The 16478-nt window shown below is 32.9% G+C and overlaps 1 protein-coding gene across 1 annotated transcript; it reads right to left on the bottom strand.

The window, feature by feature from the left end:
* Window positions 1-418: 418 nt before the first annotated feature.
* LOC128555955 (uncharacterized) lies at window positions 419-16200 on the bottom strand. The gene is made up of 7 exons (XM_053539806.1): window positions 16063-16200; window positions 13815-13927; window positions 4667-4777; window positions 3865-4209; window positions 2852-2972; window positions 1812-1999; window positions 419-477 (listed from the first exon to the last, which is right to left on the bottom strand). The coding sequence occupies exons 3-7, from the start codon at window positions 4752-4754 to the stop codon at window positions 419-421; spliced, it is 801 nt and encodes a 266-aa protein (XP_053395781.1). The 5' UTR covers window positions 4755-4777; window positions 13815-13927; window positions 16063-16200.
* Between the last annotated feature and the right edge of the window lie 278 nt (window positions 16201-16478).

Genomic DNA, 16478 nt, shown 5'->3' on the forward strand with positions numbered 1-16478 from the left:
GTGTGGATGTCTTTCCGTATATCTAGTAGTGACAAACTCAATAGTCTGAAATGTACAAGATAATGTTTACGCGCAGATTGGTTTGGTTATGTCTGCATCTAGGACTTACCTTCTCTATATTGTATTAATATATATTAAATAACAAAACCTATATATCATTTTACAGTGTTACTCAGTGTTTTATGATTATTAAAATGGAACGACTAAAAAGTGAATTGAAAAAATAACAAGAGCGAAGGTAAAGTATTAGAAACATATGATGTATTCGTTGTTACTGGACACTGGTTTCAAGATAAGAGGTTAGTCCAAGCATTATTATATTTTGGGAAATTATATCTGCTCACTCTAAGGCATCTTATATATATACATTACTATTCTAACATTTCTTTATGACATATGTCAATCATAAAACGAAGATTTATTTTAAAATTTCCTTTGGCTGAATTTTTGTGACTTCATCTTTGGATATGGGCGAAACTGCAAATATCCAATAAATAATAAATGCAAGTTGTGTTAATGTTGCACTATGATACGTAGTACATTACTGATCACATTTGTGATTGGCTGTTACATCTACCCTCCTCCTTGATATATGTGTTGGTATTGATATAGAACATCGACGCGTCTTTGATAACGAAAGCAGACTAATACATATAATACATAGAAGAATTCAAAATTGCCTATTCTGGTTAGGTTTATATAATTTACAATTTAACCATTTGCAACATATTTGTAACACTAGTTTAAGAATATACGGTATGTATGGATTTAGAACGCTTTAAGTTTACCGTTGATGAGACATACCTTTTCATACTATACTTTACATTGAACAATTAATTATGTTTGCGAACTTTAAAGTTTCCAGACAAGATTGTTATGACTTATATCAGTTATAAATTGTGTACTTTATAACAGAACTGACTTAATGATATCAGTATTTAGGAAGTGTAATTTTTTAATAATATTGGTGTTGAAATAATGTTAGAGCTGGCTAGAGTAAGTATTTTTTACACGTTCAGCTTTTCTGAAGAACTATAATACAATCTGCTTAGAACAAGATGATATGAAAAAATATATACTGATGGAAATACACTTTAATGTGCAAGATATGTTTTTATAATGTATACATTTTTCCAGCAGTTATATAAAAGACGTGTCAAATGTAAGATGGTCCCAATTTCGTTTAACTACAATAATCATCCACTATTTAACTGCCTATGTAAACTTGGAATTTATATATTTATATGTATATAGATGAGGTGAAGTTAAAAACATAATGTTGAAAACAGGGCTGAACCCGAAAAAAAGTAGTAAGTCGTAATATAGTTTAGCTTTTATTCTATAAACAGCTATATCAAACAGTTTTGCATTCTACTCAACTTTTATTGATTTGGAATTAAAATGAGTTAACCTACCTGCACATTTACTCCTTTGGCGGTTATATAATTCTATGTTCTTTGGATGTTGTGGTTCTGATCAGAGGTGTTCATAACAACTGGGATACCGTACTGTGAACTATTTTGATGAAATGTGAAAGTGGATTGTGGATCGGAAATGAAAAATACGTCCAATTTGGTTGTGGTTTATAATCAGGTTGTGAATAAAACTGAGTCTTTACTAAAACCTTATATGACTTGTCTAAAGTGTTGCAAAAATACATTTACAGTTCCAGTTGCATTGCTTAAATATTCGATCTTAGTTTTACAATTGTGCTTTCAATTACGTCACTTTAAGAAGACATTAAAAATCACGCGTATTAATTAAATGAATTGTTATTGATAACATGTAACGGTGAAAATTGAATTTAATACCGATTCTTGATGTGTCTATGCGGAACTCTGAAGAGACGTTAATATCACATTTCTGTTTCAATGTTATTCTGACAGTTATGTTAGTGTTTTTAAAATAGCCTGCCCTCGTATCTTGCCAGCAGCAATATCTATCCACTATGTTTAGGTCACTGCAATTATTCCACGATCCCGAAAATGAAGGGATTCTCCTGAAATAGGATGCGATTGTAGAGCATAATTTTAATTTAAAGGAAATATCGATACGTGTTATATATTCTAAGGTATTGAAAATGATTTAACGTTTGAGATTAAAGTAAATGGGATATATCTTGCACTAATTGAAACTCTCCAACAATTGTGGAAATATATTTTTAAACGTTGAAACCTCCTCAAGATCAATGGTAATACTCCAACAAATATCATGTTACTTTCTAAACTGTAATAGCATTGCCATGTTTAAAATTAAGACTTTTCAGAGATTAGTAGTATTTGATTTTGTGTAAATGTGATTGAAGGCAGACAAATAAAACTATAATGCATCAATGATTTTAATTTCAAAAAGATCCTAACCCAAGAGAAAAGAAAAGAAAAGATCCGAAACACATACCTGTGCTACACCGCGAGTCGTTTTGAACAAACTTTTGTAAGGATAGCATTTACTTTATAATGCCATTTTCTGAAATCATGGTATATTCATTCTGAGGTAGTTTTTAAAGTTTCATCACTGCAAAACTTATTGCGTAACTTATTGTACTAAATCATTACAAAATTGAAAATATAGGTTTGAGGATCAGTGTTGCTAGACCTCTTAAGCTTTGAGTATTTGTGCTCAAAACACGTTTTGGTTTAGCAAAAGTGCAGCAGTGAAACAAAAATGTTGGATTGCAATTGCTTTTATAATCTAAAGGTGACGAAGCCTTTTGCTTTCAATCTGGTTGATAAAAGCAAAGTCAAGTTGTCCCCTCGAAAACAATACGGCCCCTACGCCAACAAAAATGAGTACATGATTGCTCATTTTAACAGAGTTAGAGGATTTTCTCATAAAATAAGTCAATATTTACCACTGAAATATTACTTCTGGCATATTTTCTTCTCCATACTCTTTCCCATAATTCCAAGTGCATCTCATTGACAGGTAATTAAGCACAATGCACTTAAAATCTTGAACCTTCTTAGGTAGTGCTGAAGATATTATAATACTTCTTTAAATAGGTATACAAGATGTGATTTAAGCAAATATTCTAGTAACTATATTAACGATAAGCATGACAAAAGGAATACATACATTAAAGCACAATTTTACATACAGAAAACATGGCAGATTGAACAAATTGATTTCGTGGAAAGTGACATTATAAAATATCACAACAGGCACACACACATATAACAAATCTTCACATATAAAACATTGCAAAAGGAACATATGCATAGAGCACAGATTGACAATTTGCTAAAGGAAAACACGCATATGACAAGACAACACATTTCAATCATAATTTTGGGAATGGTACACAAAACGTATGTTACATCGGATTGTTTTTGTGGAAGAGGAAAATAAGCATTTAAACTGATTTATTTTTGGAAATAATAATTTATCTGGTAATTTCTCTCTGTTGCGAAGATTTGTCAGATTAACAGGAAGTAGAACTAAAATTGCAAACGCATACTTTTTAATGATTTAATTTCTGCTTGTTGGTGACGGAATTCACTGTAATTAAATTCACCCTAGTTCCTTGAAAAGTGTGAAGTTCCCGTAAACGTGAATGTCTGCATGTGATTTTGTTTTCGTAACGCCACTCTTAAAGATAAAATTTGTTCGTGAGTTGCCTTGAAATTTTACCATTTGAGTTGATATTAGATCGTCAGATAAGAGGGAAGTAAATTGTGTTGCAACAAGGATATGGTTTAGACACAAACTATCCTGGCCTAAACTCATATAAAACGTAAATATTCTTCAACTATATATTATATCAATTGGAATAATAATACAAATCTATTAATTTCAAGGGAACGCGATAGGAAATTGCAGAAAAAAAGACTTTTTTTATTAATAACAAGAGGAGTTAATACTTACGGTAAACACGTGAAGCAGTTGTTTTTCCAAGCTGAAGGGTGCCATTTGTATTACCAAATGTCTTCCAGTAGTAACTACGAACATAAAAATAAAACAGTTCTGTAACGTCTTCGGTTCCGAAACTGACGTTGTACACTGTGAACTGCGACACTGTGTCATTGATCTTTTTTATTTTGTCATGGTCAACTGCCACATATTTTCCTTTTGTTCTTCTATTCTTAACAGCAAAGCCAATTGAAAAGTTGACATTTGGTTCTTCGAGCAGCACACTTGTAAAAGTAATATTCTGTGTTGCGCAAACATTGGGATCCATTGGTTTGAGTTCTCCGTTGAATGTTTTCTCGACTAAATAGTAATAGATGAGTGAACTAAGAATAAAACAGTTACATTTTATACCAGGATAGGTTTCCCAGGAAACCCTTTTACCTAACATTTCTGTCAAAACCATCATGGCAGTACTTTCATTCACACGGGTTTCGTTTGCTACACATAATGAAAATAAATTTTCTGTTGTTTGTATCACAAATCGCAATTTATGCAAATACATATTAAAGGAAGTTCTTTATGTTTGAGACAATGTAAAAACAACTGTTATTCCAAGAAATTATACCACCGTCTGGTTTATCCATGTTCTCAACACAAAGTGCACAATTTGTGCATTTATTTCACAAACAAAGCTTTTTAAGTCTCTACCACAAAATATGCAGGAAGGTTTCCATGTTTAAATAACCACCCTTCTGTTTATAGTAACAGTTTACTAGATATATTAACTAGAAAAAAAAGGGAAGATATATTTACTTACCAGATAACCAACAAGTAGAGTATGAAACGCAATATACTAGCAGTGTAAGTGTCAGCTGTTCTATGCATTTGGCGGTCATTCTGCACATCAGGGTTAATGTGGTCCGAGTTTCTATCAATCAGCAAAAAAAAAGTAATTGAAAGAGTTTGCATATCTTAAGAAGGTTTCATATGATACTAATAAATTCTTTAAGCCTTTAAAACCTTCTAGCAGCATAAAACGCAACATAATAAAATAATAACTCGATTTGGTCGAGTCTATTCATGAGAGGTAATGAAATGTGTAACGCTAGTCACGCCCCCTAGCTCTAGATTAAGCTGAATTCTAATATGCTTATTTTTATGCCAAAAACGCGTCACGTTAACGGGCGATGGCGTCACTGTCTTTTATTTTTATTTTTTTTATTTTTGAGCCCCAAACAAAGAGCGCTGCTATATATTTTTGTTGTTGTTTTAGATAAAGGCCATATTAGAGTCAAGAGATGAAGTATATCAAAATCATATTTTACTTAAAATAATACACTCCAGTTCATTTATACGTCGCCAGAATTATTCATTCGGACTACGCCCTAGCGAAATTATTCCGCGAACTTATAACGTCTTGGTAGTGTATTAATATCTATTTGAAACACATTTTTTTTCATAATTAAATACACATATATACCAGCAAAAATAACAACACTGTGTCCGATCGCTTAAGCTCAGGTATATTTATTAAGTGCGGTGATATCATTCTAGCAAACACATTGTTGCATTTGAATTATGACAAATACTGCACATGCAAACCACCACAAGGAATTGTTATAATGATTTGTCTGCCAAGGCAGTCATTTTACGTCATATTTCGTGAAATATCACAGACAGATTTAATGGCGTTTATTACTAAAATTAATATTTTCCTTGATTTTTCAGAACGGTAATTAAATAAAAGAATTTATAGGTATTCATCGTAAAATTTATTTCTTTTTTATTCATTTAGACGTTATCGTACAAAACACAATCTGTATGTTAACAACTGATACGACAACCAAGTACATTATGTCATATCGAACCTCAAAAGAAATATTTTATGAAATCACTCGACGTCTTCATTCACACAACGCCACATACATTGTACGTACTATGAAAACTCATAAATTACGAAAAACAGTCAATGAGAAAACGAATAGAAAGCGAAAACGGATTCTCATATACATATCACCGTAAAACAATAACGATGCAAGTGCGTACATTCTTTAGGAATATAATGAGTGTAGTTAGTTTCAACCTCAGAAAATAATTTCGTGCTAAAATAAACAACGCATAAACACTGAAAATAGACGTTAAACTTCATATAAGATTTTAATCAAATATTCCGATAACATGAGCACAAAATTTAACTGCATAGCAACAGGAACAAAAAGTTATTTTATATATATATATATATATATATATATATATATATATATATATATATATATATATATATATATGTATGTATGTATATAAAATCTGTATTCAAAATAAGACTTTGTACGGATACAATACATACATCCTCTTGCACAAATGTTTCTTTATTAATGAATAATAACAAACATACGATGGTAAGGTTCAGATCCACCGCGAATAAAAACGATCCTGACATACAGTGCTTTATATTAACTTTTTTCAAAAGTAATAGATGACGTAATATTTCCTCTCAAAAAAACATGGGAAGGTTTTCTACGAAATTTCTGTTAAAACCACGTAAACCGGATGAATTTGAAAATTTGGATGCCGGTAGCCTCAGACTTTAAATTTCAATTTTATGCAGTACAAATTGCTTAAGTACGTTTTTTTTTCAGGATATCCGCCATTTCGAAAAATGTTTCTTCGAAAATTGCTTTCTAACAAAGGTTTTGCCAAACAATTAATGCTAAATAATTAAAATACGGCTAATACTGTACAATTTAACCAAACAGATTTTTCCTGTGATAAAAAAAAAAACCTTTTTAGGCTGACATTTGCCTAAAATTGACATTAGATTTACAATAGGGTAGGGGTAGGTAATTTCAAATATCTATTAATTTAAAAGTAGATCAGGTTTGGTTTTGATATTTTCCTTACTGATACATATAATGATAAACTATAATTGAAATGAAAGTTTTAAAGATAGCACTTTATCTTATCTACAAAATATAAATTTAAACAAAAAGAACAAAAAAAAATAATAAAAATCACCGGTTTTTAGCAGTTTTTTTTTCTTAATAAATCTCTTAGATGCAAGGTGACCGCAAGTTTTTTTCTTTCCATTTTGAAGCATTTTTGTGTGTCATTAAAGCTGCAAAATATCTTAAAAGTCAGACTTTTTTGTAGCACTGAATACTTTTTTCATTGAAAATAAAGTGGGTGGGGTAATTAAGTCAACATGTAAAAATGAAAGAGATTTGTTAGTGACATTTATACTTATGTAATACTGACATCATCTTGTATTCATATTAACCTGTAAGATCTGAAATCCCTATAATATTAAATGGGATATTATAGGTTTGATAAAGTACATGTACCACCATTTATTTCAATTTTACAAAATTTCAGAAATGCTTAAACAGTAAGTGAAGAAAATGCCCTATAAAAATAAAACGAAATCGGTGACTTATGTTCTTTCTTCTTTTGTTTGTCTTGGCAACTATTGTTCTTCAAGCTCACAGAAGTATGAAAAAAATCTTAACGTTAGTATATGTAAAAAGTCTGTATTAAGGTATACAACAAAGACACATTTCAAATCTACAGTATATAGAACTATTTGCATTAAACCATCCGAAACTTGCAGTAGTGTTGAAGATCCATTTAAAATGCGAATTTAAAAACTTAATCCATGTAACTACACAGTTGACCTTTTTGGCGACAAAGGTAACTACGGAAACTAATAATACAATAAAGATAACTTTTTAGCATACCAACTATATCGAGTTAAAAGTAAATAAGTTATTTAACGCCTTGATTTGTTTATATAAACGTAATTATCAAAACTACTTGATCATTTTAAAGTGATTTTTCCATAAAGGGAACAGGATATCTAGATAAAGTTGTAAGTTACAATATATTATCAGAAAAAGATTGGCAGGAAGAAATCAACATTATGATACAATTGCTGATATCCGGGCCGATGTTTACGTATTTTAATTCAACGTAGCAATAGCTGAACATAAACGGTGTGGTTTCATTCAACGCCTACTTTGCTGAAACACTTGACTCAGACAGTGTGGGCGGATAATTATAATGTTGTTTTATCTAATAATACTAATCACCGATTTTAGGTAATGAGCTACAATTTTGCAAACAAACTTAAACTTTTGTAATACCTGGCAGTTGTTCGGCGCTACTTTTTTCTTGTATGACCTAAGAAGTTAAAACATTTACATACTTAAATAAAATTTGCAAGACCGTTAAATGATATTGTATAAAATAACAAGCTCTCTTCTACAGAAAGAATTAGTTTTTTAACATAAAACAATCATACATACCATCCAATATCTAGTGTTACATAAATTAACATTACATAAATCCACAAAAAATCCAAATATATGCATCCTTAATATTGCATGGCTATGTTATGATCTGGGAAATACATTTGCCGTAGACTTCGTAACATTTCTATTTTTGTATTGAATCGGTTAACTAGCATGCACCGGTCGCTGGCTATATAAACTGATCGCAGTTACATAACTGGTTTAAAAACCATACAAAATAAAAGCTAATTGTAAAAAAATGTATGCTCCAAAGCTAGCCTCTCGAAAGTTACGGTGTATGTGATTTGAAATAAATTTGGATCATCTATTGATAGCAGATTTTTTGATGTAACCCGTGCGTTTTTCAGTTTTTCTACAGAGATTTTTCGAGCCTTTAGCCCGCTGTGAGTGACCTTAGTCTTTGGACCACTGTCCGGAACATAAATAAGGTCATATCTTTGGCAGCCATCCGCTATCGTGAAACGTTCTTCAAAGGTTTTGATGAAATCGTTTAAATGCCTACTGATCATAACAGATATAGAGGTCATGTCCAAACCACAAGTAGGCGTTATTTATCGGTAAACGTTGTTTTTTTCTTCTTCTTTTTTGTCTCATTGTCACTGTATTCTTGACTGTTTACCATATGATCCTAAGAATCAAAGGTCTAATCTACATGCCACAGACAATCACCATCAGAAGTTCAAGGGCTGAAGATAAAAGCCTTGTGTCTTGTTATTGACCGAAACCCATTCTCATGCTAAAGGTCTCAGTGCACTAACCATAACCCAATAATTCCAGTACTTACTGACCACACGCAGTAATCTAGTGAGGTATCGCGGTACCGCTTCGGTAGCCTAGTGGTAGTGCGCTCGTTTTGAGTGCAGTAGGCCGTTGGTTTGATCCCTGGTCGCGTCATACCAAGTACGTAAGCTTCCTCGCTTAATGCTTAGCATTAAGAGGATAGTGCTATGACTGGTCAGTCCGGTGTCAGTATAATGTGACTGGGGGGTATCATGTCACCGAGTCTAAGGCGTGATATTCCAGGGAAGCAACATATAAGAAGACACCATCGGTTTTTTGAATGAAAAAAAATGTTGAAAAGACGTTAAACCCGAACACACGCACGCACGCACGCGCACACACCAAATACACACAATCATACACACAGTATCGAGGTAATAGGTTCAATACATTACAGGTTGGAAACCTCTTTGGTTCAATTGTGACTCACTGTGATCTGTATCTTTAATTTAAAACAAGGGTAATTTATACATACAATTTTAAAGATATCGATTGATCATCTTCCACTAAAATATTTTATCTTTAGATATTCATTTCAAATGAATAATATCCCAATTAAATGTAACTTACCTTTCTGAATATATAGATTAAGTTTGTATATAGAAATACATTCATTAGTAAATATCATGCAGTAACAGTTGATTGAGTTTTTTTAAGTGGTAGTTCATATTTACACTGTGTGTATCTATACATGTATAGTGACCTAATAAATACTACTATTAATAAACATAAATGTGTTACGTTTATCTTCACATAAACTATATTAAGTAATTGTTCCAGTTTCTAATATTTACTTTTGATCTAATATACCTTAAATCATTTTAATATACCAATATCACAAAAAGTACCATCAAACATAGCACATATATGGCGTAATATTTCTTCTGAATAAAACATTGAGAAGTATTTTCAGTGAAATTTCTATTGCACACACGTAAACCGGATCAGTGTGCAAAGTATGAAGCCCATAACCTCAATTCTTACCTAATTTGATACATGGAAACTTAACATTTCAACTGTATATATCATAAATTCTTTACAAATACTACAAAAGGAAAAGTCCCACTTACGATTGAGAATTCAATGAGGATATATTACTTCTAAAAGATAACAGATTAAGTACTTATTACGTAAAACAGACGATATATGTAAAATATTTGGATTAAGGTAAACAATAAAGACGAATTTCAAATAAAGTGCATATAGCTATTTCCATTAAACCATTAAAAATTGCAGTATTGTTTAAAGATCCAGTTTAAAATCTTATTCTATATAACTATAAGGTGACAACTAATTTGCACTATGCTATCAAAATTCGCCAATCAATGAAGATATTTTAGCATACATGTACAAACTCTCTCGGGGTTAACGTATATAAGTTATTTAAAACCCTTATAATGCAGGTCACGATTCATGCAGACTACCGTGCAGTCTTATCAAGATTTGCACTGTTCGCTTTTGATCTTTTGGGTAAGCAGCCCTTTTAATAGTTAATAGTACTGTCCAAATTGAAATATGGACAAGTTCATTATAGAACATTAGCAGGGTCAGGGTTCACTCCAAATAGGACAATGAACTAGATACGGATTAAAGTGATTATATAAACGTAATTACAAATTTAAAGTGGTTTTCCAATAAAAAGAGCAAGATATCTAGACGAAGTCATAAAGAACAGTCTACTAATAACTATATATTATCAGAAAATGTTTTAATTATAAAATAATAAGCTCTCTTCCACAGAAACAATTAGTTTTTTAGCATAAAACAATCTTAAAATGACAAAACATTGTATTATCTAATATACTAGTGTGACATAAATTAACATAATACAAGAGGGCCATGATGGCCCTATATCGCTCACCTGAGTTTAATTGCTTGTTTGTACAAATTTCTTTGCTAAAGCTTCAATAAAAACTAGGTGAGAAGGTCATGGTAAAAATTCTTCAAGACAAGTACTGAAATCTGTAAAAAGATTATAGAAATCTCTTTGCTGTAGCTTCAAAAACAAGAAAGTAAGTCAGAAGCTTAAAGATGAGTATTGAAATCTTTATCGAAAATTACACTGACGTGGTCCAAATTTCTATGCTGTTATGATCGGTGCGCAAAACTGTAAATGTCATCCAAATTTCAAGGCTGTATCTTAAAAAACGAGAAAGTATTCAGTAGGTCAAGTTCACAGGCAAGTGTCCCCTAATTATTTGGGGTAATCAGGTAATTATAATTAAACAAGAGCTCGTAGAACACGAAATGCACCCCCCCCCACCCCCCTTGATGCATTCAGTAATTGCAAAAGGAACAGAAGTTATTTGTTCACTGTACACAAAAGTTCTATTGTTCCGGGTCAATGTGACCTTTACTTTTGACCTATTGAAAAATCAATATGGGTCATCTGCTGGTTATGATTAACCTCCCTGTCAACTTTTACGATCCTAGGCCCAAGCATTTTCATGTTATCGTCCGGAAACGGTTTGACTGTTCTGGTTCACTGTGACCTTGACCTCTGGTCTCAAAATAATATCAAAAGCCGGAAAAGGTGATACCGCAGTCGTGAAAGTCAAAACCTTGATGACGAAAGATCACTTAAATAACTTCGAAAACAAAGAAACTTCGACAAATCTTCTGCTGGTCATGACCAACCTCCCTATCAATTTTCATGATCCTAGGCACATGCGTTCTTGATTTATGGTCTGGAAACCGTTTAACTACTGACCTATAAATCGACAGAGGTCATATGCTGATCATGATTAACCTCGCTATTAACTTTAACGATCTTAGGCCAAAGCATTCTCCAGTTATCGTCAAGAAACGGGTTAACTGTTCCGGGACATTGTGACTTTGACCTTGACCTAGTGACCTCAAAATCATTAGGATCATCTGCTGGTCATGATAAACCTCCCTATCAACTTTCGTGATCCTTGGCCCATGCGTTTTTGAGTTATCATCCGGAAATCATTTATTTAACTGTTCCGAGTCACTGTGACCTTGACCTTTCACCTACTGACCTCAAAGTCAAGAGGGTTCATCTACTGGTCATGACTAACCACCCTATAAACTTTCATGATCCTAGGTCCAAGCATTCTTGAGTTATCATCCGGAACTCGTTTATCTGTTCCGGGTCACTGTAACCTTGACCTTTGGCCTACTGATCTATAAATCAGTAGGAGTCATCTGCTGGTTATGGCCGACCTTACTATCAACTTCATGATCCTAGGCCCAAGCGTTCCTAAGTTATCATCCGGAAACGGATTGGTCTACATACCGACGGACCAACCGACCGACATCTGCAAAACAACATACCCCTCCTTCTTCAAAGGGGGGCATGACAATCTAGGAAATATGATCAGATAATTTTTGAAGTAGTTTTCCTATATAACTCACATACAAGTGACCCCCGGGGCAGGGCCTCTTTTCACCCCAGAGGCATAATTTGAACAATCTTGTTAGAAAGCCACTAGGCAATGCCACATACCAAATATCAAAGGCTTAAGCTTTGGACTTTCAGACAAGAAGATTTTTATTTTTTTTCCTTTATAAGTCTTTGTAAAACTTGAGACCGCCGGGGCGAGGCCTCTTTTCACCCTAGAGGCATAATTCGAACAATCTTGGTAGAGGACCTCTAGATGATGTCATATACCAAATATCAAAGCCCTATGCCCTGTGGCTTTTGACAAGAAGATTTTCCAAGATAGATTTTCCTATATAAGTCAATATAAACCATGTGACCCCAAAGGCGGGGCCATATTTTACCCTAGGGGATTAATTTGAACAATCTGGGTAGAGGACCACTAGATGATGTTACATACCAAATATTAAAGCCCTATAGGCCCAGTGGATTTGGAGTATGTAAACCATGTGACCCACAGGGCGGGGCCATATTTGACCCTAGGGGGATAATTTGAACAAACTTGGTAAAGAACTATTAGATGATGCCACATACCAAATATCAAAGCCCTAGTGTGGTTTTGGACAAGAAGATTTTTAAAGTTTTTTCTTTCGGTTGCCGTGGCAATCAGAGTTCTGTATGGAATTGATTCATTTCAATGAGGATCATGCAAGGAACATTCCTGTGAAGTTTCATCAAATTGGACTGGTGGTTTAGGCTGGGAGGTGTTGACGGACGACGTACGACGGACGACGACGGACGCCGGACAATCACTGACCACAAAAGCTCACCCTTGAGCACTTCGTGCTCACGTGAGCTAATAAATACATATAAATCCAAACATCCATAATATTGCATGACTATGTTACGATTTCAAAAATACATTTGCTTGCCTTTGTCTTTGTCACATATTTTTGTGTATGGAAGTTACGGTGTATGTAGGTTTTTTTTTTTGGTTTTTTTTATCTTTGGCCTAAGGAATGAAATAAATTGGGATCATCCTGTGACAACCGGTCATTTGATGTAACGCGTACGTTCTACATTTATTCAACGGAAGGTTGTTCGAGCCTGAACTTTACTGTGATCTCATTCTTTGGACCACTTTTCGAAACATGAACAAGGTTTATACGTTTGTCGGTCATTGGCTATTGCGAAGCGTTCTTCAACTGTTTAGTTGAAACTATTTATAGCCTAAAAGTCACCGTAACCCTGGCCTTATACCTACTGATCAAAATAGATGTAGACGTTATCTTCAAACCACAAACAGGTGTCATTTACTGATAACGTTTTTTCTGTGGTTGTTGTTTTTTGTTTTTTGTCTTAATGTCCCTGTGATCTTGACCGTTTACCCAATAAGAAGCAAACGCCTAATCTACATATCACAGACAATTACCGCAAGTTCGAGGGCTGAATAATAAAGGTTTGTATCCTGTTTATGATCGGAAAGCATTCTCATGCACAAGTCCGCTTTACACTTACCTACAATATTTACTGACCACACGCAATAATCCAGTACAGTAACGAGGTCGTAGGTTCACTATGTTGCTGGTTCGGAACCTGTTTAGTTCAGTTGTAACTCATAGTGACTTGTATCTTTGATTCCATGACTCTAAAACAAGAACAATTGATCAATTTTTGATATAACAACTTCACCAAAAATTCCGTCAAAAACAGATATGAAATGGTTCTAAACTGACAAACAAGCAACGTACCGTTAATTATCTGTTTCGCTATTTTCACTCAGTATTAAACTTCTAGATAATGTTTTTATATCCTTTATATATACCAATGAGATGTACTGAAATCAAAATGACACCAAGTTGTATATCACGTAACGTTTCAAATATTTCAAACCTGCACCAACGTGAACTTGATGTTTACAAACATGACTTTAAATAGATTAAAATGCCAAAAAGGAGGGATTTAACATTTTTCTAACAAGTTAAAACCTAAATATTTCTAGTTTAGGTACCAATTACAAACTAGGTCAGAGGTAAAGCATACTGACCATGTTAAACAGATATTTTGCCGTGTGGGTTCGAAACTCAGCATCGGCATTTAATTCTAAATAATATTTTGCATAAAAAATAGGATTTCTTTATGTGCTCTGTGACAACACCACAGAGAAATATTTTGAGCCAATATGGCAGATGAGAACGGTTTAGCATCATATCTATAATGATATTAAAGAAATTCATGTACTTAAGCGAATAATGAACATACTGTAAACCTAGAATTGTTTTCGCGCTTTTTAAATTAGCGCCTTTCGCGGGTAGTATATTTCCGTGAAATTAGATAGCCGCGATAAACTCTGTTCTAACAAAAACGCGAAATATTCTAGCTTCAGCTTACATAGATCGCTATAAAATGGTTTTGTGCTTACACATACCTGGATATTAATCATTCATATTCTAGCACCGTAATTGTATAACATGAGTGCATAAATCCACAATATTTCAATTGATTTACAATTTACTTATTTATGAAGCAACAGCATTTTCAATATCGATCCGTAAGACAAACAGGGGATAAAACAAAAACAATATGCATCTATCGGACGACATAAACATGCAATTTGCAGTCGGCAGCCAATATATTATTTGTAAGTAAAATATTGGGTCTGTTTCTATAAAGTGTGGATTAATCGCCTATTTAAATGACAAACAAATGACAGTGTAATAACAGCAATTTACTGACTGTCAATAATTGGAGGTGTGAATAACCGTTGATATGGATGAAAAGGAATAGGGTGCATTTATAATTGAAGGATACAATAAAACTGAATGTTTTCGAGAATACTATAAATGCAACTATGCAGTGATACTTACCTTATAATACTAAATATGTTCACTTGCGACTTCATATTCGCGGGATTCGCGATTGATATGATTCCGCGAAGATTTGTATCCGCGAAAATGTTCATGTTTTGGAAAACGCGAAATATAGTATCTGCGAACATTTCTAGGTTTACAGTAATATTATGTTATATAAGGAGATATATGCAAATACAAACCAACAATTTCAAAGAAAAAAAGAGACGAAAATGTGGAAACAAACATTAAAACGAATAAGAAAAACAAAAAACAATCTGTTAAAAAATCCTCACGAGGATTCGAACACAAAACAACTATTTGCTTATATCCTATTGTTATCTGCGTTATACCCGACTGAGCTATGTTGCAGTATACTAACTGGATACTTAAAATGAAACAAATACCTATGTTTACTTTCAAGAAATATGCAAACATTATAAATGTTCATGAGAGGTAATGAAAATATAATATACAACAATCCTCACTCACTCCACCCCATCCCCTCCAGCACTGATTAAAAAGGAAATTCCATCATAAAAATACATTCAATAGACTCTTCAGAAAATATGTAACAACAATTAGTTAATAGTCAAAAAGCTAGAAGCGGTCGACTTTTTCACTGGAAAGGATATATGCCTAAAAAAGCTGATGCTTTTTGAAATTCGGTCAAGATTTCTCACTTGATATGACATGAGAATGAAAACATCATATTGCATTACAGATACAAATAAAAAAGATATTTCGTAAAGAACACTGCGTATGAAAAGAAATTTTCTTTGACATATCTTATTTGAAATTATTAATTAATTTATAAATCATATTAGAGAATAACTGCAATAAAATTGATACACATTCATGTGACTAAAACATGCTGTTGAAATTTACTCATATGTAATGAACTTTGATAAAGGTAAATTGAATAGTATCTTACATTTTGAGAAATTATATTTGTTTTTATCCAATATTATTATGTAAGTTTGTCTCACTTCCACACGAATCGATCAAACACACAGCTTTAAACTGTGGACACAAAATGAAATATATTGTCATAATATCTATCATGAATGATGCACATGTTGATCAGTATTCGATAACATTTTAAATGTACGGAAATAAAACTTAAAACACTTCAATCTCTATATTTCTGTTAATGTTAGATAACAATAATACTTCGTCACTGTTTCCTAGTGATCTATACTGTAAAATCATTAGTTTTTGTGGATTTCAAGTCAAACAATTGCATGTCTGACTCAATCCGACTACTGTGTTGTAATATATGCAAACTCAGAATATCTTGAATGAACGGCATCGATATGGTAGCCACACTGGTGCCACTTCCGTTAAACA

This window comes from Mercenaria mercenaria, chromosome 3 (genome assembly GCF_021730395.1).
Source record: "Mercenaria mercenaria strain notata chromosome 3, MADL_Memer_1, whole genome shotgun sequence".
NCBI lineage: Eukaryota > Metazoa > Mollusca > Bivalvia > Venerida > Veneridae > Mercenaria > Mercenaria mercenaria.

Excerpts from the sequence above, each read along its gene's own strand:
- LOC128555955 (XM_053539806.1), bottom strand. The coding sequence starts at position 4,754 with ATGTGCAGAATGACCGCCAAATGCATAGAACAGCTGACACTTACACTG. Across the intron at positions 2,973-3,864 it reads AACTGCTTCACGTGTTTACC|CACTACCTAAGAAGGTTCAA; the intron begins GTAAGTATTAAC and ends TAATATCTTCAG. Across the intron at positions 478-1,811 it reads CATAGACACATCAAGAATCG|TTTCGCCCATATCCAAAGAT; the intron begins GTATTAAATTCA and ends GGATATTTGCAG.